The sequence below is a fragment of the Parambassis ranga genome, chromosome 14 (genome assembly GCF_900634625.1).
Source record: "Parambassis ranga chromosome 14, fParRan2.1, whole genome shotgun sequence".
In the NCBI taxonomy this organism is placed as follows: domain Eukaryota; kingdom Metazoa; phylum Chordata; class Actinopteri; family Ambassidae; genus Parambassis; species Parambassis ranga.
In genome coordinates, this window is record NC_041034.1 from 19564719 (window position 1) to 19592609 (window position 27891).

Consider the following 27891-nt stretch of genomic DNA (forward strand, 5'->3'; position numbering starts at 1 on the left):
TCTGCTGAAGCTAACCTAGGGTGGGTAAAAATCAAAGGTGCACTCAGTGTCACTCCACTCTCTTTTAGTCAGCTGATAATGGCAAGATGCAGGATCTAGTCAACAGTTTAGGCACATGCAGTAAGCAATTTTATTTTATGTTAAGGTTTCTTAATAATTTAATAATTAATGTTTAGGTCCTTCATAGAAAGCTAATATAAATGAATATATTTGCTAATATTACATCACTATTGCTGATTTGCAAAACAGACAAATGCCAGAAGATCTGTGGATCAGCTCTGTGATCAGCAAATATGTAATGTTTAGTTTAGTTTGAGAGTGTATTGTGGGTACTTCTATCCTGTTACACCATCAACACAAACATTTTACATCATTCCTCTATCTATCTATCTGGAAAGCAAGCTAGCTTTGGTGGCCCAAACCAGCACAAATGGTAGTCTGTGTAACGTATTTTAATCACTCGAACTTTCTGTATTTGTATTGTCAGTATACGCCAAGGTGCAACTCCAACAGGATCATGTCTCTCTTCATAATTATTGTTCATATTTTTTCAGAAGTAAGGTCCTACGGGGTCCACCAGAAGACGTGTGATTTTCACTAATTCAGAGACCTGCAACTGGTCACATATTATTTTCTCTCTGTGATAGAATGGCTTGCACTGATGGCTTATTTCTTACCACCTATAAACACAGGTGCTGCACACAAATCAACTATGATTGATCACAGGATCAAATATTAGACTGACGGAATGGTAAGGAATGATAAAAAATCCAGGCACCTTTATATTTGTATATTTAAAAAAACAACAACATGCATCTTGGCAAATGTATTTTCATATTTAGAATATATTTTTTAATGACACTAATTATACACTTCAGATTTATAAAAAGCAGATATAGCATGATAGTCAATCTCTCAATTAGACGTAATTAGACTTCCAGAGGAAGAAGGTCTTTTGTTGGGAAGGTTCAGGAGGGTCATCATCTGATCATCAGCTGACTAAACCAACATCTGAGAATAGACTTTATTGTGAAACAGTATTTGTGGAAAAAAAAACGCATTAAAATAGTTCACACAAACACACCAACCATTCACATAACTCATTCATCAAACACAAGACGACAAGAAAAATGAGCCATCTATTAGTGATAGCAATCAAAGATTCCAATTCTGAGTGCGTCTCGTGTTACGTGAAGGTCTTCACAAGCACACCAGAACAAACAGTCTTATCACATGTCTGTGGCTTGTCACAGTAATTGATTGCATGACTCCAACTGTTTTAGACTGTGCAGGAGAAACATAAACAGAAGTTTGATGAAGGACAGCCAGTCTAATCACCATCTACCCTCATGAAAGCAGCGGACATTCCCGGCTCACTTTGATTCTCAGCTTTGTATTCTGAGGCTGCTGTACTTTTGGATCAGTCTTCTCAAAATCAGATATAATGCAAATTATATCTGCAGCTAGGGCAAAAAAAATCTACTTCTACTGCTACAGAAATGCTGCTCTTCACAATTTACATACAAGATCAGATCGTTTTGTTTTCAGTACTTGGGAACTTTGTGAAACTGTAAAGTGAAAAAGGACTTTCTAAGCACAGCACTTGTAGTTTCATCTTGTTTTGTATTTTCATCTTGTACAAGCGGACATTTTTTGCTGTGAATGACATTGAGAAAACAAGGAGAACCATATCTGTTGACGAATTGTGCACCGTTCTCTCACATGGCCTGTAATGACCAGGATAAGTGCTACACCCGGAAAATTATGAAAACTGAACTGAAAAGAGAGAGAGGCAGGAAAAAAAATGTGGTTGGCAGTTGACAGCTTGGGTCTATTTTTAACACGGGGAGGAGGTAAAAGACAGATGAGCGACAAGTTTCAGCGGTTAAGGGGAGTTCTGATCGTTTCTCCTGCGCCTTGCTGTGTGATGTCTTGCTCACTGACAGGTAGTGTCAGGAGGGGGAGATGAGACAGAAACTAGTATTCCTCTGTGGCTTCTGTGTGTACGTGCCGACGCCATTATTAAACTGAATCTGTAAAGTTATTTTCCTGATCATTGTGATAGCGGAGGAGGTGCACAGAGGATGGGGTGGGGGCATGGATACTCGAGTGCGCGATTACGGATCAGACGAGGCTTGTCGCCCCCCCGGACGATGTGTGTTAAAATGTGTGTGCAAGCACGCGAATGGCGGTGGGTGGGGGATATATGGATGTGCTATCGTGATTAAACTGTTACCATCCAGGGAATTGGCAGGAGTGTTGTGGAAAAACCGTGCAGGGGTGTGTGACAATATTAAGTGAGAATGATGACAGCAGCGTAGGGTCAAAAATCATGTTGCATCTAAATGAGGATTTTCATTTCATATGACAGTATGATGGAACCATGTAATAACCTTTGTGTAAATGTATGTCCATATAAGAGTGGGCTTCACCATCTGACTCATCTGATCACTCCCAGCACTACCAAAACTGCTGTTGCCAAACCTGCGAAGGTACAACACAAAGGTCAACTGCCAAATCTTTAAAATTTGCTGCAGTAAAAAGAACTCAAACTTGGCTAAACACGTTAAGTCACTGCTGTGCTGCAGTGTATGGAGAAGTGGTGCGCTGCCAAACATTTCCAAGTGCGCTCACGTAAATATTGAAGTTTGTGGATCTTGGGGCATAGGTTACAGCCCTATATGCTCTCTCTTTTTATTGTCCATATATATCCATAATATTGTCTGTAAGCTAGGTTGCTGGCTTGCAACAAGTGGGAAAGCTGGGGAGGGACCAAGCTAGACAACTTCATGAAATTACCGTAGAGAATAGAATACCGATTGCACTGCCACTAGCATGCTAACTTAGCAACAATCCACACCCAAGCACCACAGCCATGTTGAATTAAATGATGAATATTCAATTCTGACTGGTCAATTGCAGACTGCTGCTGAAAATTATTTCTAAAGAACAAACTGCTTCAATGATAGCTGTTTTGGATTATATTTCAATCATCAGAGACAATTATGTCAAGTATTTTGGATTGTTTCAAATGGTGTGTACTGACAGGGATAATGTGCAATGATCTGGTAATTTATTCCTGCATTACATTGTTGAGTTGGAATCTGTAATGATGACAGGCTGATGACACATTATCCCTTACGTATAACATGAATTTTCCTGCTGAAAATGACAAGTTGGGTGTTACTGTCCAATACTGTCAAAATTGGAATACAGCAATACTGTAAAAAATGAGATACACTTGATTATTAGTACATGGTTGAAGTTGAAGTGCATAATGCATTATATGACTAGCCTTAATATTATTTAGCATCACCAACCCCTATCACTGTTTTTGCCCCATTACCATATCAAATCCACCCAACCTTCTACCTAGCACCATGAGCCTGGCATTTTAGTAATTAAATTAACAGAGTCATTTTTTACAGTGTACCAAATGCAACGTAATCTATCACCTTTAGGAAGTCATGCATACATCCACATAAACAATCCTCTGAGTGAAAAAATATCTGCACTAAAAGTGAGCACTTTGCCTAATTACTCCTAATGTCTGCAGTTAATGGGCTCTCTCGGTTGGTTGGCCTCAGGAAATCAGTGAACATAATGACCAGTCACTAATGAACGTTCCAAACATCAATGATGATACTCAGCTGAAAGGCTTTCTGTCTGTTGGAGCTTTTTAAAAGAAAAAAAAAATCGCTATGACATAAGAGAGGTCTGTCGCTTTGTGGTTCATGTGTGGAGCATTTTCAAATTCCCAGTTGTGAAACAGAGTCAGCAATAAGCTAGACTGCCTAAAAATCCGGATTTAATCCTGAAAGATCCTGTTTAGCATTCAGTTGAGAGACTTCCACCTCTTCAAACACATGTGCAGGGAAGATTATATGGGCTTTCTGTGGCTCTGCTGTACTGTATTTCACAGCCTGCGTACAGTAGTGCTGCTGCATACAGATGTATGAACAGAGAGATGAATGAAGGAGGAGTGCTGTGTTTTTTTCTGGCAGTAGGGGACACGGCAAAGGCAACAGTGACATTTCAAAAGAGGGTAACATTCAACACAATGCGCAGTAATCTGTCAGAGTTAGTGTTTCCTTTGCACTTTCCTGTCTCATAGTTGCACATCAGTTCACATGCCATTGTTCATGGCTGGAGAATCAGAAAATAGAACTTACGTCAAAAGTGCAATGAAACTGATCTAGCCTTTCAGAGTGCCACGAATCCCAAGTGACTACCAATTAACAATGGACACATGTGGGGACAGACCTGAGAACCAGATATCACTGTCCCTTTGAGAGAATAAGTACCTCCTTTTGTGCCAAATAAAACTTACCCTAAAACACAATGTGTGAACAAACCCCTCCAGCTACTCTCCCATGAAACATGACCTCACAGCATGTTTGTGCAAGCAGATTATTATACTGTGTGAGTGTGACAATCAAGATGGACCACGCCCTTATTAAAAGACCCTAATAGAATTAAACAGATAAGCCTTCCCATATCCCATATGTAGTTGTCATCCAGCAAGACTAAAGACCATGTTCCTTGTACCAGATAGTCAACATGTTGGCCATCTAAACACAAAGGTCGAAGGAGAGCGACCAATTTTGTTCCCAACTTTCCTGTCCCAGTAAAAATGGTACCAATGGAGGAAGTCAAGCTCAACAAAACACTAGTTTTAGCGTTCATTCGCCACTGCAGTTTGTATCCTTAACCCTGTGAGAGAGACTATAAGCAGCAGGCTACTTAGTCTGAACTACCTTACCCTAAACCCAACCAGTCTATGTGCTTAAATCTAGCCAGTCGTTCCTTTCTTTGTTGAGCAATTTTTACCTTCAAACATAAATACTGACATTTAACATTTTATGTACTAAAACATCTTAGAGTTGTGTTTAACATTATGTTTTATACCTGAGTAAAGGAAACATTTAAGTGTATTTTGACACAGTATTGGGTGTTAAGCATACTTTCAAGCTACTCTCAAGCTGGTTAGAGAGTCTTCTACCATGTTGAGAGCAACATGTGTGACAACGTCTACGTGAAAAACCTAGGCCATATAATCATCTCATTTAAAGACAGAGAAGCACCTGGTGTTTCATTTGATTTTTAACCAGTACATGCACATAAGCAATTAAAACTGTAAAACTGTAGAATGCACCTGTTGCCAGTTGGACCAGATATTTTTTCATCCTGCTAGGTGCCAAGTGCAGGAGAGTGGGTGATTGAACACATCAACCACAACTTATATTGCCTGTGGTGTACAGCAGGGTTTTATTTTAGGTCCAAATTCATTTTCCATTTACATGCTTCCATCTAGCCAGATCCTTGTTTTACACAACATGTCTTTTCACTGCTATGTAGATGACACAGATTTACCCTTTGCTGAGACCTAAGGACAAAATTAAAGCTGGCTGAACCTGTTGTTACAGCTTCTCTTGCTAACATGCTGCTAAATCTATGCCTGTGTAACTAAAACCTAATCACAGCCTTGCTATATAAAAAAAGCATGTGATTAGTACAGATCCATGCTGCAGATGATAAGAAAACACTAATGTGTGTCACTGCAAATGTCTTACCATACTGACGTTAACTGCTGTTTGTGTAATAGAGTTTGTTAAAACACTCTTGACACTTAATTTGATGATGGCAAACATGTTTTCTCTGAGGGCTATTGTCACTTGGACTGAAAATGAAAAAAGCAAAATCTAATTATGATAGTGTTAGTGGATGTTGAAAAAAAAGCATATTAAAATACATCATGTCTGTCCATGTGAGGATGGAGGAAAGGGTGCATTACAGGGGAAGGGAGGGGAGGGGAGGATGCAGGGGATATTTTTAATGAATAGCAATTATACTGTATATGGTGGAGTGAGGTGAGGGTAGGGGTGCGAGGGAGGGGCTCTACCTCTGAGCCATTATTGGAGATAATGACATCAACTGAGCTCTCTGTGGAGTGTAGTTGTGTGTGACAGAAAAATAGATAAGAGCTTATAATTACATGCACCACCCAGGGAGGAAAGGAGCAGTGAAGAGAGGAGAAAGAATGAAGAGTAAACACATTAAAATGTGAGGCTGAAGAGGGAAGATGAAGGACCAATACATATCTGTTTACACATACCATACTTAAAGTTATGTATGCTCTAAAACACAACACACCAAGTCAGCGGGGGAACTACACACACAGAAACCCAAACAGTGGTATAACAAAGCTCTGGCGCTCTAACCCTCCTGGCTGACCCCAGACACTGATGCTGATGAGATGCTGGAGCTGCAGCCCTCAGGAGAGAAGGGATGAAGGCAAGGAGGAGGAGGAGGAGGAGGAGGAGGAGGAGGAGGAGGAGGAGGATTGGACGACAAGATGAAAAGGAAAAGGGCGGGGGGGGGGATGTAGATGCAATAATGTTGATAAAAGACAGAAAATAAAAAAGAAATTCTAAAACAAAACCTGCTGTGTCAATAACAAAAAATGTTATTAACGAAATGGCTTGTGTGGCAGGCAGGGAGGACATTTAATGCAGCAAGTGCTGAGATGACAGGAGGTCCTGCCCTCTGGTGCATCACAGACACAAGCAGTGAAATAATGTGATCGATAGAGCTACCTTTCTCTGCTGGTGGGCACAGAAGCCCTGGCTTATGCTGCAAAAGCACATCACGTACAGGAGGTGAGCAGAGTTATGGAGGTGTTGAGACTGTAGTGTGTGGACTGTCAGACTTCACCTTAACTATCACAAAATGATGCTTTTAATGGTGTGGCTCGACAGTGACACAATGACAGGCCTAATGGAAGCTGCTCTGTTTTCTTGTTTCTTCATTCAGGACCAATTAAATCACTTCTACTTCTTACTTTCTTTTAAGTCTCTGTGCTGACTGTAAATATAGGTGATGGACAGAAAAATCCGGCAGTTGTGAGCACAAGACTTTACCCCCCAAGAGGGAATGGATGTCCTTGTGTAAAGAGCTGAATTGCCAGAAGGAGAGCTTAAGGGATTTATTCTTAAATCTTTGAGTGTCTTTCTATAAATAAATTCACTACACTTTTATGCTCTGTGTTTAAGTATATCTTTGTCTAGTAAAATGTGGTAGTAATAGCAATATTAGGCACATATTTCTAGTGTACTATGTCTAACTGCCAGTCGAGATAACATAAAATATGTGCAAAAACATATTAGTTTCAAAATAAAAGCTCTACAATATGAGATCTCCACATTCTTTCTGACCTATATTTTTTCATTGGTTGGCATATTGCTGTGTTTTTGCACTCTTACTCATGCAAACAAAACTAGTTTGTTACAAAAAGAATTAGGTTTGGTTTGGTTTGGTTTGGTTTGGCCCACTTTCACTTGGCATATTAGAAGCCACACAGTTCAATTCAGATTTTTGCATGGATCAGATCTTGTCTTAAAGGTAGGGTAGGAGATTTCCTTCTGATCCACTTTTTGTTTGTTTGTTAAATTGGTGTAACTTCTCTTTACAATCTGATAGCAACCGATTAGTTAGCTTAAAACGAAGAATATTAATCATCTGTGGAAGCTATAAAAGACTAAAAACATCAGCCAATCCTACGAGGCGCCCCTGCGCGTATAGTTGGCTGGTTGTCACTCTCTTCCTTCTCTGCGCGCACCAGAGAGGTACGTGCATGATGGCCGAAGTCACAGACTGGTTGGGAGGCGTGGCTTCAGGTTGAGCTCAGAGAGAAAGGGGCGTGTGTTTACTTTCAAAATCTGGCTGACTCTCACTGAGTCCATAACTACAGATGTCTTCAAACTCGCACATGACTTCAGTTTGACAAAAACCTGCTTGGATTCCATTTTTATTTAACTTGCATGGCTACAAATCAAACACATACATATTATTTAGGACCACATACTGAGGTGACTCAAGTCTAATTGTCAGGATTGATGATGGAATAAAAAACAGCCTGGTTGTGATACCATCTTTTCTTTTCACATACTTGATAACTCAGCTGACACCAAGTACTGATCCAATGATAAGATAAGATAACATAATCCTTTATTAGTCCCCTACAGGAGAAATTCACAATGATAATGTGTATCATGCTTTTGTGAACTCACTGTACTCAATATTTGTCTTCAAATGTAAGATTGCTGGAGTACACAGTGCTTTTGTAATGTTCAATGTTACTATGGGACATTTAGCTCTTTAGCTTCCAGCTGATGCTACATTAGTTATGCTGAGCTGCCATAGACATCAACAAAGAATTGATTCCCAGATATATAGCATTAGCCACAGCTCAACAATTGTGCAATAATGCACTAAAAAACACGGTGTAAAAATGGCGTGCTCTAAAAAATGACCCATCATCACATTTTTATCCTTGTTTACTAAAACACACACATGTGCAAGTGTCAATCATCAGCTCTATTTTTCAGTGAGAGTGAAAGAAAAATAGTTTGAAAAAAATAATACTGAATGCCTTCTACATGGACCTTGTTGGTGTAATTTACAGACATGTCACCTCCAAAAAACTTTCGCTAAGCTCTTGAATGTGATCTTTATACTTTAAAACTACCAAAATAGATGTGAATTTGAACAGCCCTTGATCTGCATGCCTTTGGCCTTTTCTGAGTAGGAGGGCAAATCTTACTAATCCTTGACACCAAATTGCACTGTAGAGCTTGATCATCACTGACATTCTCCTTATTGCACCTTTCCTCCCACTTTAAAGGAGTGGAGTTCACAGTGATTCAAAAACATACGCAAATCACGGCGCGTGTGAACTAAATACAAAAAGCTACAATTTCAGCACTCCATCAAACATACCTCCTGTAGAGCACGGGACATATAAAGGATACTTAGTCATTCAGGGTATGGAGAGTGTATATTTGGTGGATTTTTCTCTTTGCACTGTCTGAAGGGGACACTTGTGCCTGCTGTCTTTCTAACAACACCTCTTCACTCGTTCTGCCTCGCTGAGAACACCAATACAGCCTCTGATGCCCTGAAGGCCTTGGCTTAATAGTGTGACTATAATGACTTTTTCCACATAGCTGCCTACTGCTATTCTCACCTCTTACACAATTACTCCATCTGGCTTTCACTGGGCTGCTGTAATTATACCTGTGATAATGTCAGGGAAATTTTTCTCTTCACACAGGTGTCGGTGGTAGTGTCAGAGAAAAAAAAAACAAACCACTGTGTGTCTGTTCGGCACTGCAAGGTGTTACAACCAAAGTGAAAGCTTGACCGTTGTTCTCACTTTGATCTCCTTGTCAGCGCTCAGCTGCTCAGGGTTATTATAAGTAGATTGGACTGGCTAATGTGATTGTAGCTATTGATTGTCTATAATAGTCCTGTCTATTTATTTCTGTCAATTTCCAAAATGCCATGGTGGGCCAAATTACGCAGCCCAGATCTATAGGATGGAATCCTGAATACAATGGCCATGCTTTTATTATTATTATAAGCCACTGCTAGCTGTCAGGTACCATTAGATTAATTAGTGTCAATTTGTTGGTGATGTTAGCTAGTCTGATGCCTAAGGACGGAAGGAATTTCACTACGTCTAATTACACAGGGGTCGGGCATGTGTAAAATGTCTTTAAAAAAAAAGCAGTTGCACAAGAAGTATATTGGTGTTGGGTAATTAAACAAAAGGCTATAGCTATTATGACTGGTTCTATCCATTCACAGAGGCCATAATCTGCTCTTTATGGGTCTAGTAATTGCAGCTGATTAATGATAACTAATGCTAGTCTCCAGAAGCTGCTTGTCTGATCAAATGGTGCTAAAAACATCATGGCTATTCATAAATTATATATGAGCGTTAAAGCAATATCTGTGTGTGCACCTTTATTGTTATTGTATAAGCTTGACACCTGTTTGGTCCTTTACAGCCTGTTCAGACTCCTTTGTCTGTCTTAATAGTGTGAGACATCTGGTCGATCGGTGTGTGCAGCTAATTGATGATCAAATATCTGTTGTTGATGATGTTTTAAATCATTTGCATGAGCATGTTTATTGTATAGGCTAGGATGTTTTAGTAAAATTATGTTCAACTAGACACCTGTGAAGGTGTCCAGTTACTGTTTTGGGTAAGAAGCACTAAACATGAGGGTAAGAAACTCTTATTCTTAGCAGTCACACAGTCAATAAGAAAAATGAAGCAGTCCAAACAAACTATACACACTATAATATATCAGATTCTAGTCACTCTCTTGGGAAGTGATCATTTTTTTTACTGTTAATGAAAACAATTGCCTCTTTCCAATTATAATAGCAGGAAGAGCTGCTACTCTTACCAGTCTATTACTGTAACTGAGCCGGAGGCATAAATCAGCCACAAAAGCTCTAATTAAGTGGCTATTCTAATACAGTATCTGTCCATCTCAGTAAGCAGCTCAATAGCTCACTAAAAAACAGAATGTGAGCAACTCTCTGAGAAAGAAAGAAATAAAATAATACCCCACAAATGAATATGATGGGCCAAGAGTGATTATAAGCTGCCAAAACACTTGAAGAAGAAAACCCGGATTATGTCAGTGTCCCTGAAGTCATAAATTCTAGGGCTCTCTAACCCCACCCCCACCTAAATACCTCCAAGTAAGAGTAATTTAACACAGCCTATCTTGTCTAAGCCCATGCCCTCAATTCCCGTCTGTCCATGGCTTTATTAACTTCTTATTTTTTCCCCCCTTTTTTTTTTTTGAAGGACAGGTCACAAGGATGTGTGGTTGTTGACTTCTTGTTGCAGCATCTGTCAGCAGGCCTAGGAGTAAGCTCTGTTTACCCACTGCAGACAAGGGGCTTGGCATGGAGCCTTTGGCAAAATCAGGACACTTATAATGGCTGTTTTGGTGTCTCTGGTGCCCTGTGGGTTGAAGAAACCTTGGCCTCAGGTGACCCTTTTAAAAGCCATTAAATAACTGTGACACGTTCTCAACAAAAAACAAGTATGCTTTTTAAAAAATCATGTTTTTTGTAGAGTAGTAGTAGTAGAATAGAAAAATGGTTTCTGGCCCTGAACTGATATAATAGTTCAGTAAAATCCTACAAATGAAGTGTAGACTTAATTTGAATGTACAGGATTTTTTTTTCCTTTTTGTTTTACTTCCCAAAGTAATGACAACATATTTTTATTATTATTAAAACCAATGTCACAATGTCTCCTGATGCTATTATTTGTGGTCTTGAGCAGAAAAAGAAATAGAGAAAAGGTGTAAAGAAATATAAAAAGCACCATAAAATAAATGTGTTTTAGCCTCATTTGCACAAAGCTCATAATATCACAGGAGAGCACTAATTAATTAATTAAATGTGACTTACTACCCTGCAAAAATCATGTCTTTACACGAGTCATTGAAATATGAATTGAACTAATATTCTGTCATTCAGATTTCAATGTTGTATATATGAATTATATTTTTTTATTATCTGAGAAGATGCCAGTTATTCACACATCGCTTTAATCTATGATTAGGGTCACTGCTGTCTTTGTCGGTGACCTAGTTAAGTTGTAATTAATTATAAGTAGTTACTACTGCACTCCGTTCAGAGGCACACATCAGCAGCGTGATGTGAGACTTATAACAGGGGAGAATTCCCTACAAAGCAGCCAGACTGGCCTTAAGAACCACCTGATTAGCCTCCTGTGGCTCCCAGTTGTAAATACTCATTAGCCAGTGTGCTGTCAAAGCTTGTAGCATCTCAGACAACTATGAATTAAGTGGCTGACACTGCAGTCTGCACTTTGTCTACAGCAGCACATGCCATCATTATGACTTTGGACAGACCCTACAAAAATCTAAATAATGGCTCTGTAAATATACTCTACATCATGCATGTATTTATAGACAGTGATTTGCTGGGGTTAAAACTATTGTTGTGAAAAGCTGACATCAGCCGGGAATGGCTCTATTTATACAGTTCATATGGAAAACAATACACAGACCCATGTTTTACTGTCCACAAGAGATTTCTATCTCTTCCAAGCATCAGTCACTCACAGAGGAAAAAATATCAATGCCCACAAACAGCATTTCTGGCCTGTCCTTTTTAAAGATGACGGGGGCGAGAGAAAGGAAGAGGGAAGACGGAGTAAATAAATATGTCGCTGTGCCTTTAAGAGTCCCCATGCAGGCCAGGGCCTGACGTTGGGAAAGTCGCCCAGTGCTTTTCTCATGACCCCTGAGAGGAGGCCTTCTTCCTTCTGGGTTCATGGATGCTGATGAGACGTCACAGAAACCCGGGGACAACCCACGCGTACAGTATACACATGTGGGTACTGGGTCTGTCTTTGTTTACCTGCATAAGCACATCTCATTTCTGCTTTCATCACTGTGACAGCAAATCCCCATATTCACACACACCATGTATCTCCAAGCAACATGTCATACAGAACTAGTTATGTCACTTTCCCACAGTTAATCTCTAAAAATATGAATGTTTGTATACTTAAAAATAGTAGAATGTCAGTGAATGTGGGGCAGGAGTTGACACTCAGTCACACTGCCGATGGTTAGCCTGCATGTGGTCTTTGGAGGTCAAAGCAGCCATTAAATATGCAGCTAATACGGCACTGCTCGACTTTCTTTAATCACAGCATTAATCCTGTGAATGGGACTTTAATTAAGGTAATATAATTAGATGAAGGTGTTTACATGACCTCAGCCTAATTGAAGTATTATCAGAAGCTCATGGAGAATGAAGTATCAATGCCAGGGTGTCGGTCTAAAATAATTGTTCACATTTTACTTTGGTAATTCAGACCGCAGACACACAAAATAACCACACAAAGCAACTATAAACAAAATATGGACAAAGAGATGCAAGTTAACAAAAAAATATAAAAACTTAAATATGCCCACATGATGCACAACCATAACAAAGACGCAGTATCACCAAACCGACAAAAAATCAACCACAACAAGACACAGTGCAGCCACAACCAGACAAGATGCAAAAAGATGCAACAAAGAAACATAGGATCTCTAGACACAAAATGTCAACACAAATCAACAGGTATTTAAACATGACAAAATGGAGAAGCATAAATACTCTAAAGTAACATGATGACAAGGTAGCATATGTTCATGTATTCCCACAAACTGACACCAAAGGGGTGAAACCTCAACAAACCCTCAAACAGGCAATGGAAAAAAAAAAGGTACAAAACAATAAAAAAAAATAATAACATAAAATGCTATAATGACACAAATGACAACAAAACCACAGAGATACGAAACAACCACAACCAAACAAGATGACAACAAAAACACACAATATACAAAGAGACAACCAACCAGCGATCAAATGACAAACAAGACACGCAAATGAACCTCACAGATCTAAAAATGATGTAAATGACAGCAAAGACACACACAAAACAAGTGCAAAGAGACGAAATGCAAAAAAAAATGAAAAAAAATCATACAGAGATGAAAATGTAGACATGTCAGGCATGTGTACGTATATGTGCTGAACAGAATAAGCACTGTAAAGCACTGATTGTGGATTCACCAGATACCTATAAGATGTCTTTGGCTCTCTTTTCCCTGTCATTGTGAGATGGTACCTGCACTAATCTCCCTGCAGGTTCTTGTACTCCTGAGCCTTGTACAAACAGCCAGTGGGTGTAAATACTTAGGATTACACGAGACATTGGCGCTCTAACGATTGGACAGCAAACTGAACACCAGACGGGGGGAAAAAGTGTACTGTTGTACTGATAAATCCCTCAATCTCTCTCCTCAAATCAAAACTGCAGGGTACCTATGAGGAATGCAGGCCTTAATCCCAGCTCAAAGTGGACAAGGGGCTTTACAGCACATCCATTTGGTATTATTCTAAGAAATAGGCAATTAGAGATGAGGGAGATAGTTGTTTGTTAGATCAATTGCATTCTATGCATTCTACTCTCTTTGGAAATTGTGAAATGTATTGGTGTTGTCACGGCAACAACTGGGACGTATGGGACTGGGATGTTTGCCAAGCTTCAACGCATCCTATCTTATACTGGGGTAAGGATCAGCACCCTCAGTGTTAAAATAATACATGTTACTAAAAATAATTCACTCACTCACTACTATAAATCACTGACAGTTGCCTTAGAAAATCAGCAGTGGCAGCGCAGCCGCCCCGCCTCCCAGCGGAGCCTTTTGAAGCTTGTATGGATTGACCTTGTTAAATAAGTAAAGTCCATTGTGCGACCCACCTGGAAAACAAATGAAGATGTTCTTTTGCCAGATGGCGTGTCTGGAATACAAGAGTAATTGTAACAGCGCTCGGTGGAGAGATAAGGCATGGCTTATACGTCGCTGCCATGAACAAGTGGCCCTTGATAAGGGAAGTCGTGCTTTACGAACACAGCCTCATGCTAACACACAGGGCCAGTGCCAGGACGGGTTAGTTTAAAGAAAATAAATAAAAATTAGATCTTTACATTCTGTGTTATTGAAGTATTTAAAAATACTCCACATTGTGCCAGTTTCCACCTGGGGGAAGCACGTGTCAATGTGATCGCTGTCATCCTGGCAAACAGCTTACTAACAATCTGAGTGTGCCAGCAGCCTATATAACATGAAACACACACTTCTAGGAATCACACTGCAAACACATTTGGAGTGAAATAATACCAGATTAAACCCTCCTAAATGTGAGGACAAAATTAGAAAACAGCACATAATTAGGCCTGTTGAACCTATAAGCTAACGTAATCAAATTAGCTGACCCAAACACGAGACAGTCTTAATGGGTTCACGCGATTTAGGGCCCCTGTTAAGTGTTGAGCTGGGAGAGCTTAATCGAAAAAGGATGCTGCAGCTTAGACGTTAGGTATCACATTTGATGAAGAAAAGTAAAAATTCAGTTCAAATCTGATACGTGCAGATGAAGTCACTGTGTGGTCAGGTCTTCCTGATAGAATCCTGTGTATGTCTTTACTCAAACATAATCAGTTCCTGGTTGCTAAGAAACACAAGCAGCACATCATGATAAACAGAAATTTTTCGTAGCACCCCAAGAGCTCACCTAGTAGAGCGGGTGCCAAAGTGAATGAGGTTAAAGTTCTCAATGCAGCAATGCAGGTTAAATTGTAGCCTGCACCCTTTGCTGTGTGTGTGTCTTCTCTCTTTCCCTGTTACTTCCTGTCTCTGTCTGTCTAAACAAGTATGTCTCTGAAGGGCCGTCGTCTAGTAAAGGATGCAGCCCATGAACTGGGACACTGCTAATGTCAAATGCTAGGACAGAGACAATGTTAGATGACCTAAAATACATCAAGAATACAACAGCCTTATAATATAGAACTTGCTGTTTCAATGATGCACACGTGAAACGTTAGGCTGAATAGAAGATTTTAAGCCTAGTTTGGAGCCTGGTGCATAAGTATTAGCTAGTTTACTGCAGAAAATAACATTTAATCTCACACCCAAACTTTATTCTCACATTTTTTTTGCCTTTTGCTGCAAAACAGAACACGTGCCAGGACAGGCAGCTGACAGCATTGATTTTTATCAGAATTTCTTGTAAAGTCTTAGTGGGAATGTACACACTTCTGCGAAATCTGTACAGCTGCCAAAGTGAAATAATCATGATCCAAGTTTTTCATTTAAAAAGTAACAATGATTATGTGATACATGACATTGCCTGGTCTAGTGTAAAAATGTTAAAAATGCACTCTTGTTTTGGCCACACAAACACCCAAATACTCAATGCAGCCAAAATTATGAGTCTAAATTCCAGCGGCAACACAAATTCTGCACCACAAACATCCAACCATTCAGCATCTTCATGTTTGAGTCTCCACAAACCAATAAGCAGACACGTAAATCAACGAGACAAGCTCCTATTCTGAAATCACAAATCCATGCTGTTCCTGAACCTCCATCTCTCAAGAACTCCTGAGCCTCCCCACCAGCAACAGTCAACATTTGCTCACTTCCTGCTCCAACATTCTCCACCACATCAGGGACTCAAGGAGCATGCGGCTTTCCTGTTGCCACAGGCTGCTATTCATGAGCGCTTCCTCTCTGTATCTTGACCATTTCGTGTTTTCAGGACACACCTGCAGGGCGATTGATGGTGAGTCAAACACAGAGGTCAAGGGCAGCTCCTGTGCTCGTATTGTCCCTTCGTCCTGTGACACTGAATCACAGCCTGCTGTTAAAACTCTGCAGATTAGTCAGCGGGAGCTCGCAATCACTCCTTTTTGAGACGTTTTATGTCATGGCAGGGTGGTAAAATGACAATATTTCCCAGGTAATGCACCTTGCTTGAGGGGAGCAACAAGCCAGCCTGTGTCAGCGCATGTGATTGTTTTGGCAACAGCACTGTGGAACACACACACACACACACAGACACACACACATATGCTTTTGGGCAGTTGAGAGCCAATTCAGGCAAAATGTGATGCTCCTACTTGCTTTCATGTCTCACAGGCCGAATGAAAGTCACCAGCCTTTCTCTTGGCACTAATAGGCACTCACCTGAAGCAGATGGAGCTCCACAACTTAAATGGATATCTCCTGTTTTTCCATATGACACAAGGCGCTTCATGACAGGAGTTCAAACTGAATATTTAAGGCAAATGTTTTTTTTTTTTAAACTTAAAATGATGATGCAAGATTCAGAAGTGGATGGACATTTTAAGTAAGGATGACTAATTTTCTGACCTCCAGATTGATGGCAAAAACAAAATTCTGTTCAATTTTTGTAAAAAAAATTCTTTCCAATCGATATCAGCAGTGTACATTTTTACCTGAATTAATCATTTAAAACTTCTCATTCCCTAAAACGTTTGCAAAATAGTCATGGAGCTTGCACCGTGCCCCAATTCTGAAATCAAAGGAGAGAAAAGTAGGCTGCGTGTACTGTACAGCTATCAGTGAAAGTAGGAGTTTAATACATTGCTGGAGAGAGTGATGGCTGAGCCAATGTTGCTGCAGCTATAAAGGGATTATTCTTCCCTGGAAGACATAATCATGTGTAACACACTTGTTTCAAATCCTGTGAAAAACAAACAGGTGTTTTAGCTTTAAATCCAGCCCCCCATCTTCTGACACAGAGAATCAACCCCACCACCATACATCCATACATCCATATACCCAGACCTGTTCTGTCTCTGTCCTTGTTTCTAAATGAGTGTCAGCAGGGAATACACCTCACACATTCTGCTAAAAAACTGCTTTGATCTACATAAAACGGTGTGAAAATCAGCGTTAAACGAATGTCACCTTGGGATACAGCTTCACAACTAATCTCAGAAGCATCATGATGAATTACATAAGAAAAAAAATGTGTTGCTAAATGAGAGAATGTGAGGAAATTAGCTTCTTGCTCACCTGAGAGCCCCAGCAGGAAGGTGAAGGACAGCAAAGTAAGTTTCCTCGAAGTAGTGCAGACCTCCATGGCTGATGTAGACAATGTCCTTCACCCGGCTCTATATATGCGCTCTAGTGTCGCCTCAGGCAAAGATCCTAAAGTCTGTCAAGTGCGTTTCCTTCAGTCTCCCGGGCGGAGGAAGGTAAGGGACACTTCAGGTGAGAAAGTATGGAAGCCGTCTTATCCCGCCGCCGGAACCCTCCACGCAGACTTCCTATTGATAATATTATCAATAAAGTGTATCACCGCCTCCGACACTGAATGTCCTCCACTATTCTTCTCCTCCTCCTCTTAACGCTTGGCTGCGATTTCCTCCTTATCGTGACGACTGCGAGTACAACTCTGTAAGTTGTCATCCCGCGTCCTTTCCTGAGGGAGAGGGGGAGAGAGAGAGAGAGAGAGCGGGGGAGAGAGACCTAAAGCTACACAAGAAAGAGAGAGCGAGAGACGCCGACACCTCAGCTAGCTGTCCTTAAAGTTAGCTTCAATACTTACAATAATTTCCGCGTTTCAACTTCAAAATAAGACAACCTAATTACGAGCCTTATAATGAAAGCGTGCTGCCTGGGAATCCTGCTTTTATTTTGAAGGTGACAACGACTAACATCCGCAAGCAATACGGTGTGGCTTAGCAAAGCTACACCTGTTATCTGGTTCACGTGCAGGTGTAAAAGCGAAAAGACAAAAATTACATTTCTAGCACGTGGAATTATCGAAACTGTAGCTATTTCTGGAAAAGAAAATGCTATGAACTTCAGCTAAAGTTTGCTTACATGCTTGCTAAAACATGTCAAAACAAAAACAAAACAAGCCAAGCAGTGCTAGTAATTAGTTCTTTGGACATTTTCATAGTGTTTCTAGCAGGGACACTATGAAAATGTAGTGTAAAATAAAAATACCTTATAGCAAAATAAGATGTGGGAAAAAAATTCTGGCTTAAATTGCTGGTTTTTGTAGGTCAGAAATCAACCCATAACCAGAAATATACATATTTGAAAAAGAATAATAAAGTATTTCTTCTATATTTTTCCCAAATCATTTAATAAAATCAACCAATAATCAAATTTTTGAGAATTGAGAAGGAAGTATGTAAAAATGTGTAAAAATGAAGTATGTAAAAATGTGAATGTTAATTTTATGGAAAAATACCAACACAAAAGTCCCATATGTGTACCTCGCCTGCTGCAGCATATCCCTGTTGGCTTGCCATTGCCTAAAATTGCATTTAAATAGGATATTAAGTCAACTAAAAGGTGCTTCACAAAATTACGACGGGCATATTTGGCTGTAATTTGCCAATTTCAATACTGATGCTGAAGCTGTTTCAATAATAAGCCTATTTTCAAACCCTCACACATAAAGCTCTGTCCTTTTCCCTGGTCTCCTCTTGAAAATCTCCTGCTCCTGCTCCATCATGTGTAAAGAGGTGTGGGTTTGAAAGCAGAAAAAAAAACCAGAGTGGACTCAGCTTGACGTGAATTCCCAAGGTGAGCTCACCACCCTGATGTAAAAATATGAACTGACCTGTGCTCTCAGAGGTGGTCAGACCCCTTTATTTCATTTTCTAAGGTTGCCCAGTTGCCTCAGCAACAAGGGTGAGGCTAATGCAGGCCGACTGCTCAATTATGAGAGGTGAACAAGGGTTATTGCTGTGATTAAATCCAAAGAAGCAGGGTCCAATCCTTGTGGGGATGAGATTTTGTTGTGTTGTGAAACTGCATCTGGGCCTCCAGCTGAAATCTGCTGCATTCAGGCAAAAGCTGTCAAAACAAGCCTGTTTTTATTTAGAGGCGAAAATAATTTGAGCAGGGCGCAAAGGCTAATACTGGATTCTGGACTAATCCAAACAAAACAAAGTCTGCTTATATGGTGAACAAACCTGACACCTGGAGGCCAAACATCTCACTCACACCAATTAATTATCTACCTAGGGACATGGAGGATGAAAGATATTTCCTGTCTTCTATCACCATCTGCTTCTTCTCAACCCAACCACACATCCTGCTGATCTATCTATCTATCTATCTATCTATCTATCTATCTATCTATCTATCTATCTATCTATCTATCTATCTATCTATCTATCTATCTGGCTTTCTGTGCGTATTTAATCATATGTAGGCTGTACCTGGGAACCTGAATAAGGTGTGTTCATGCACTATTCTTTCTCAAAATCAAGATCAACTCAGTCAACTATTTATGTGCATAGTGCATAGAACACAACTAGGATTCTGTAAAACCCGTATTACACCCAAAATAAAGCGGTAACCACAGAAACACAACAATGAAGTGAACAAAAAAAATGTTCAAGTACTGCATGCATACTCAGAGAGGACTTCAAGAAGGTCAGTTCAATGCATGATGAGTATGCAGTTGGGAGTGTTTGCTATTTTCACAAGAATAAAGAATCAGGAGGAGGTCTGTTCAGTGGAATTTCACCAGTCACATGGATGTTTAGTCATTCAGCAGCTGGACGCACACTTACTTACCTGCACCAGAGTAAAATGAATGTGGGAATCTATTGTTTTTTTATGATCAGATTATCTCAGATTACTCTATAGAGTAGATGCATGAAATTGACGTGAACCCGCCAGTATTGGCTTATGGCGGCTTTGCCCTAGATGCTGTAGGTTTGTTTTAAACACTAAAGACCTGCTTACTCATCAAAGCCTTGAAGCATTTCTACAGGAATTACATTCTATTAAATAACATTCTGTTTTTGGATCGTGAGTAGGATAAATGTCACGCAAGTGAAGGTCAGTGGCATTATCCTTTTGCATATAATGTCTGATTAGTGATTAGTCCAAACCTTATGTGTGTGTGTCACACACAAGGTTGTGTGTTGTGTGTGTCAAATAATTATACTTTTTTAAATAGGGTGCATTTAATTGTATTCTCAGTGACAGCAGTGACATTTCTACCCTACCATGATGAGACTATCAGCAGTAGCTCACTGTGACCATCTCCTGGCCACATGAAGGAATCACATCTTCGATTTCAACCCTTTGAACACATGCAAGATGCTATGGTACATTGGTGATGGATTCAGTAGACCCCTGCAGGCCTCCTGAAGCTAGATTTACAATCATCTGATAGCAAGAAAAAGACAATAAAAGCAAAGACCAAATGTTTGATGACTACTAGACTATTGAATTTATCTGTAATCCTTTCAGTGTAACGTAAATGTTAAAATGAGGAAGTGAAAGCCGTGATGTGCACATGGTTTGGAGAAGCAGGAATCAAAATACAGTGATTAATCAGAAGTCATCATAACTGGTAACAATCAGGTCATGATCTCTATGTGAGTCATGAGCAGTGGTATTTTGGCTGGCCTTGTCTTTTTTTCCTCCTGTTTTGAAGGTATCCTTAAGGGAAATTGTGTTTTGTCAGTAAGTGCTTCCTACATCTTTAACCTATAGGCTAAGCAGCCTAGAGACTTATTGTTAATTGAAACAAAACATTTACGACTGTCCTTTATGAAAGGGAAAACTAGAGCAGTACCACTCAGACCTAGCTGAGGCAGGTAAACTGCCGCATAACGTAGTATGTGTGGTCTTTGGGTGTCGAGAACCTAAGTTCTTGAATTGACCTGATGAGTAACTTGCATTTGGTACAAAGGTTTGTTTCCTTGTTGAATGTGTTAGTCAGGAAAACTGGTCTGAGGCTGATGGTGTCCTGATGTCACAATCGGTATTGACAGGAAAGGCCAAAGAAGCCTGTTGAGCAGATGTTAAAGATGCATTTGCGATGAGTTGTTACCAGAGGCCTATTGGCAATGTTTCAAGGACAAGAGGATGTTTTGCAAGAAACATGTCAACAGAATATTTTTAGCAATACGTACTGAACATGAGAGAATGCGTGCACAAGATTGCCTTCCATTGGAGACCGACTTTATATTGCCAAGCCCAGAGTGGAAACTGCCTGGGAAGGTACTTTTTGAGTGAATCCTTAAATTGTCTAAAAGACCATTTTAAAATGTTGGTTGGCCAAAACCAGTAAATCTGCTGCTGCCTGAGTCAAAGTCTAGCTCTGAGGCCGCACAAGGTCAACCAAGGACCCACTAAAGGGACTACATCTCCCAGTGTGGATGGGAGCCACTGGAGAAAGTTGCTAGAGACGTTGCTATGGCGACTCTGACAGAAAAAGCAATTTGGAGAATGAATGGTCGAGTCCATACCAGCTCCAGAACACCACCTGCAAGCCAAATTTTTTTCTCTTATTTTAAAACCAACATATATGTATTTTGACCATGTGAATGTGATGGCTGACAACAACAGCACAAGTCCATGTTCACTGTGTGTCAAATGACAGTGAGTGCCCCATTTATTGTTTTTCAAACATGTAAACATACAAGACGGTGACTTTGAAACAATCACATACAAGACATGGTGTCAACCAATAAAATAGAAAATATCATATTCATCTTTATATACTGTATACCCAAACAAATGAACATTGCAAGTCTGCAAAAGCCGGAATGCTTGAGAACATTGATATTCTTAAATATATATATATTATAGATATATATATATATATATATATATGTACGATAGATAGATTCAAAATGGACGTATCCACTGTTTCTTTTCTACACAGTCCCTTCCTGGCACATTGCACATAACCTCAGGAATCATAAAGGATTTAGTTTGATTATTGGTCAAGGGTGAGTTCACCTCTGCAGCTTATAGTCTTAACCTGATGAAGAGTTGTAGATCAGTGCTTTTCTTCCCTGTAAACAAAACAGATTATCATGAACACAGGCAAGATTTACTGCTTTCTGAATTTTACATACCAGTATGTGGGAGGTGCTGGTAACAGCATGTCAGTACAGTCAACTCCATGGCTGCAGCTAGAGATACTCGGCCTATGAACATTGGCTTATGTGTATATACACTCAATGTTATCAGTGGTTCTCATTTTGGCACAACCGACCAGTCAAGTGATGCATGTATGTATGACCATGCTACAGGCACAGCTTAAAAGGTATACTCTGGTTGGTACACCATCTGAAATCAAACATCAGCAAGTGGTAGAAGAGAATTATGGGACGATCAAGATCAATAAACCTTGTCCATCTCGGTTACTACATGTCAACTTGGCAGAAAGATTGTCCCATTTTATACAAACTGTGGATTTAAAGTATCATATATTTTACCACCATTGACCAATCAGAATCAAGCACAGGCTGCTAGAAAGCATGATGGTTGGACCATATTATTGGCAAGACACTGATATCAGCCTTATAATAAAATGTCATTTATCAGCAGCCACAGTAATGGTCACTTCTGCATTGTAGCCTGCAATTGTAGCCATTGCCTGTTGGATACAGTTGATTGCAGACCAATCAGAATAGAAGAAATTGATATTTTATTATCATATTTTAATATTATAATATGAATTAAATAATACTATATATTATTATAAATGCATAATTTATCAAAAAAAAAATCCATTGTGACATCCCTAATAGAGATACTGAAATTAACCGTAAAATCAAACTCTTACAGGATTAGGACCCACATAAAGTACACTCACATATTAACACAACTTTATCAACAATTCCATCCGCACTGACTAATAGTGATTCATGTGCATGGGAACATCGCTAGCTGCAGCCCAGTTTCACGTGCAAAACATAAGGCAAAAATCAACCATTACTGCTCCTAAACTCAGGTCCAGACCTCAACAGTCCACAAAAAGTGAAGGCAGTTTCAGAATAAATACACGCTATGGTCCCCTCGCTGCCTTGTTTGCTACATCCTACTGAGGTAGACAGATGCATACTGCAGTAGTCACCTTGCCATCCCCGCGCTCCCTGATGAGGCAATATTTATCTACACTAAACAAGCAGCAGAACCTCTGTAGTGCACATTAGCATAAAACAACACTTGTTGGATGGTGCAGCTTGGTCAGATACTAATTAATAATTAGTGCACAATAAGTTTGTAATGTGCATCGTCATTCTTTTTAGACTTGATAAGGTTCCATAAAAAGGATAACTTAAAAGGCTGCAAAATTTCATGCTCAAATTCAATAATTTGTTGCGTTTCCTTCTTAAATCCTTGTCAGATTTTAGCAAATTACCTTGCACCTTCCACTGATTTTCTTAATTTATAGTTAAGCCAACTCATCAAGTACATAACTGGCATTTTATAATCAAAACAATAATTATTTGCAGCACTATAAATATGCCAGATTCTTGAACACGCCTGTGACAGATGTGTCACCTTTCCGTCTGTAACACTTATAATAATAATAATAATATCTTCAGTACAGTCAGTACAAATCTCAAAAACTGAGTTAAGACGTTTCTTTGTTGTTGTATTTCAAGGGATAACCCACAGCAGTTTCCAGGCACTCCACCAGGGAGCCTGCTGAGAGGAAGTCCAGCTCCACCTCAATAAATTTAATGTAAATGGCAAAAGGCGGGTCATCACATCCTTCGCCATCCTGGCCTTTTCTGGTGCCACGACAGTTCTCTTGCAGGAACCTTGTCATACCAGACTGCTCGCCATGAACATAGTGTTTACCCGAGCCTTGAAAGTGCCGGAACAGACACTGCTGTATGGTCCTGTCCTCAGCGATGCCTAGGTAGCAGTAAGTGACTTTTGCACCAGTCCTGTCACACTGCCACGCTGCTTCTCCAATGGGCTGACTCTGAGCTCCATTCTCTGATCCGCACTGAGGTAAACTGTACTCTTCACCATCACTTTTAGGAGAGGCCTGAGTGGCGTCATTGCAGAGTGACACCGCCTCGTAGCCAATAGCGTACAGTCCATAGGTCTTGGGGATGTCCCCAGGAAGGAGGTAGTGGGATGTGCCTTTGCTGCAGCCTGCCACCTTGGACTGAGACACCAGGATCCAGTCAACCTCCATGTGCAGCTCCAGGCAGCGTGCCTCGCTGATAGTAATATCCAGGAACTTGTAGTAGACATTCTTCCAGTTCATCTTCTGAACTTTGGTCATGATGATCCGGCCTTCAGGCTTCTCTGGGTTGAAGTACTCGCGCAGCCTTTTGCCCAGCGGCACCTGCGAGCTGATCTCAGCGTAGTGGTAACGCACGTCCTCGCGCCATCGTGTATTGTAGCCCACGCCGAAGATGGCCAGCTTGTTGGAGAGGTGCAGCCTTGAGAACTCTGTCCACGTCTGGAAGTGCTCCCACTTGAGCTGCACTGACTCAAGTATACGTATTACAGTCTGCATCATGTCCATCTTTCTGCACACAGCAAAACAAACAATACCACAGGTTTCTGTAGTCAGAAATAGCTCTACAAGCAGTGATTGTTTGTAGATCATTTGTACTATCATATGTTAATTTTACAATTCTAACTGGCTTAAGTATTTTTCTAACAAATGTGTGTGGATGCTCTCTTTCATCCAGGTCATGTTAGGTCCAAGTTTGTCTTGTTTAATAATTTGCCAAACATAAACCATTGTGAAACTAAATTCTGTCTCAGTTATAGTCATGATCATGCTGTTTCCACTGAGGTGCAGGACTTATATTGTGGTGACTAATAAGCACCCACTGACTGAAAATGTGACAAGACATCCAGAAAATGGGAGTTTGGCGCCCCCCAATGGTTGGCTTCTAAATAACACTTTGGCAGACAGCGATTCTGACAGACTCATGTTACTAAGGACTTAAGTAACTGTTTCCTAATAAACGACTCTGATCAGACCCTGTCCCCGCTTCAGTTGACTTACTGGGTGTGTTCTGACAGCTCTGCTTGTATCTGAAGCGCTCTGTTTTTAGGCACCTGGATTTCTTCTAGATGAGACAAAAAGCACATATTTAGTTCAAACCCACTTTCTTTGTGTTATTTCCTCTACTTGCTAACACACTACTCACCAGTCTCCATGTCCCCCTCCTGGAATGCAGAGTCCAGCACCTGGTTGCACCAGTCCTCCTGGGAAAAGTCTTCCAGGGTGCTGCCATCAGACTCCATCTCCTGATACAGGCCACTGCTGTTGATCAGAACGGGGGCACAGCTCTGGGAGTCCCAGCCTCCCTGTCCGAACACCTTCTCCAGCTGCTCTATGGTGTAGCTGCTCTTCCTTTTGCCGATGCCGTGCTCCTTCACGCGGCTGTAGCAGCGCCGCAGTGTCTGAGTGAATAAATATAAGAATACTAGATTTACAATGTATCCTCTTTTAATGAGTATTTAATTTCATAACTAACTATAGTGAGATGACAGGAGATGAATACAGAGATCAGAAATTATAGAAGTGACTGTACAAATCCTGGGTACACTGTGTTTGCTGGTTGGTGAATTAACCAAGAGAAATGGATTTGGGAAGCACCAATTCCACATCAATATAAAGTGGTTTAGATCAGCTAGACATGACTGTTAAACTGTTCATGTCAGAGAACAAATGGACATGTTACATACATAGAGCCTAACCCAGAGTGGTGGCTAGCCCCCTAGGGGGCGCCAAAGAATACAAACTTTGTCTGCTCTCATGCTGTGAGCCTGCAAAATAAGATTTGCACGTTAAATGTTTTCAGAATCAGAATCAACTTTATTGGCCACGTATGTAGCACAAGGAATTTACTTAGGCAGCTCCTGACACTCTGGTACTAGACAATTGACAAAGTTACAAGAATACAATGTTTGTGTTGGAGCTGCATGTATAAGTATAGTGCAATGGGTCATGTGTTGAGATTAATCAGTGGCATAAAAATATATAAATATACAAATGGCAAAAAGATCATTGTGGGTATCTCATAAATATGAGTGCTGATGGGTAAAATAACAAATAAAATAAAACATCAATGAATAATCCATGGATGAATGAATGAATCTACCCTCATTTAGACAGAAATGTCTGGGCCCTAAGTTTGTTAAAATCTATTTATACATGAATTTATCTTAACTCAGATGTGAAACATAATCTCATTTTCAGTCTATATATGATGAAATTAATTTTGTATAGGCTCAGCTTTTCTTAGATGCTAGTAGGGGGGCTTCAACTGCACTTTAATATGGATTTTACACAGGGCTCCTTGTTAATGTTGCACATTAAATACACTTTTTACTGTGAAGACAGTTGAAGGCTTTTATTTTGAAAGACTCAATTGCAATAGTGTTAAATTATGACAAGATTTTAGGAAATATCAACTGTATGACTCCCTAACTGACTAACACTTGGAATTGTGAATGTGAAAACTGCATTAGACGTCTGTAGCAGTGTGCACAACACTGTGAACAACACTTTCTTGCAGCATCATCTGTGATCCCAGTTTTACAGGTCAGTATCACAACACCTGCTGTCCTACTGCAAAAACCAACAAGCTGAATTTGGCAGCAAGTCCTATTACCCCTCTGAACACTTTGAGAGGATGCACCATCAATAAAAGTTACAAAAAAGGACCATATTACTCATTGCAGTTGTGATCAAAACAAAAAGCAAGTAAAATGGCAAAAAGTATTGTGCTGAGTAGAATTAATCCAATGTGGATAAACCTCATGTATGTGCTATTCAACATATATAATAAAACAACAAAGGGATTCTCATGGATATGTCAAAAATATGAGTAATGTAACTGTAACTTGTGATGAATGAATGAACAAATGAATGGATGAATATTTGAATGGCCTCACCCTCAGAAACATAGGGCTTATGACACATCTGCTGCTCATCACAAGGTGATTGTGTGTGTGAATATTCATGTTTAAACTGTGGACACAGTGGAATTGAATGGGCTGATAGCTAACCTGTGCTTTAGCTGTAACAAATATAAATAATATTACTCTTATATGAATTATGTGTCAGTAACACATACTGTAATATAACCCTGAGCAGCGCCAGCTGGGTGTCGTATCTACAGGTTCAGGTCCTGATGATGGAGGAGCGCTGCTGCGCCCTCATAGCACCATTTACCTTCATCCTCTCCCTGCACTGAGACGGGGTCCTCTCGTATCCGAGCTCCGACAGGGCTCTGGACACCCGCTCGTACATGGCAGGACCGGGGGCCTTTCCGGAGAACACGGTGCCGGCCACTTCCAGCTGCTGCATCCTCGCCTCCGTCAGCCTCTCATTTCCCCAGACCGCGATGAGGGCGTTTGTCTCGGACGGCGTCCACGACATCCCTCGGCAAGCGGTGAAGCTGTTGGAGGAAGATGAGGCCGCCGTCCGGCCCGCGGTCCCTGAGCCCACGTTCAAAGGCGAGAAGCGGTTAGGCGTCGAGGGATTGGAGTGGTATTGATTACTGTCACTCAAATCCTCCGACTCCGGGGATGGCACCTCGGTTTTCGGGATTTTTAACGGCGTCGATATCTCTGGAGAATGCTCCGCGTTACTGGACGCCGCCATGTTGCCTCTGTTGCTAAGGGGAGGGGGAGGGAAGGTGACGTGCGGGGCTTTACGGGAGAAGGCGTGGAGAAATCACGGCGTGGATCCCGGTGGATTCTCCTCCAGTGTTACAGCAGTCACACATAATCTGGCCCACGCACACTGTCATGTCAAGAGTGATTGACATAATTCTTCCAAACGTCTTCGCTCCTTCACAATATGATTTATATACTTCTTCATTATTTTTATATTTTTGCTTTTTAACAA

General features: G+C 40.5%; 2 protein-coding genes across 2 annotated transcripts in view; both read right to left on the reverse strand.

Moving 5' to 3' along the window:
- esama (endothelial cell adhesion molecule a) overlaps positions 1-17738 on the reverse strand; it is a 48695-nt gene extending 30957 nt beyond the window's left edge. The window contains exon 1 of the mRNA XM_028422301.1: positions 17292-17738. Within this exon, the coding sequence (XP_028278102.1) occupies positions 17292-17358 (67 nt within the window). The 5' untranslated portion in view covers positions 17359-17738. The remainder of the gene's footprint in view (positions 1-17291) is intronic.
- Positions 17739-22797: 5059 nt separating this feature from the next.
- On the reverse strand, positions 22798-27649 carry msantd2 (Myb/SANT DNA binding domain containing 2). Its single transcript, XM_028421739.1, has 4 exons — positions 27214-27649; positions 25181-25436; positions 25036-25099; positions 22798-24547 (listed from the first exon to the last, which is right to left on the reverse strand). The coding sequence occupies exons 1-4, from the start codon at positions 27643-27645 to the stop codon at positions 23632-23634; spliced, it is 1668 nt and encodes a 555-aa protein (XP_028277540.1). The 5' UTR covers positions 27646-27649; the 3' UTR covers positions 22798-23631.
- Between the last annotated feature and the right edge of the window lie 242 nt (positions 27650-27891).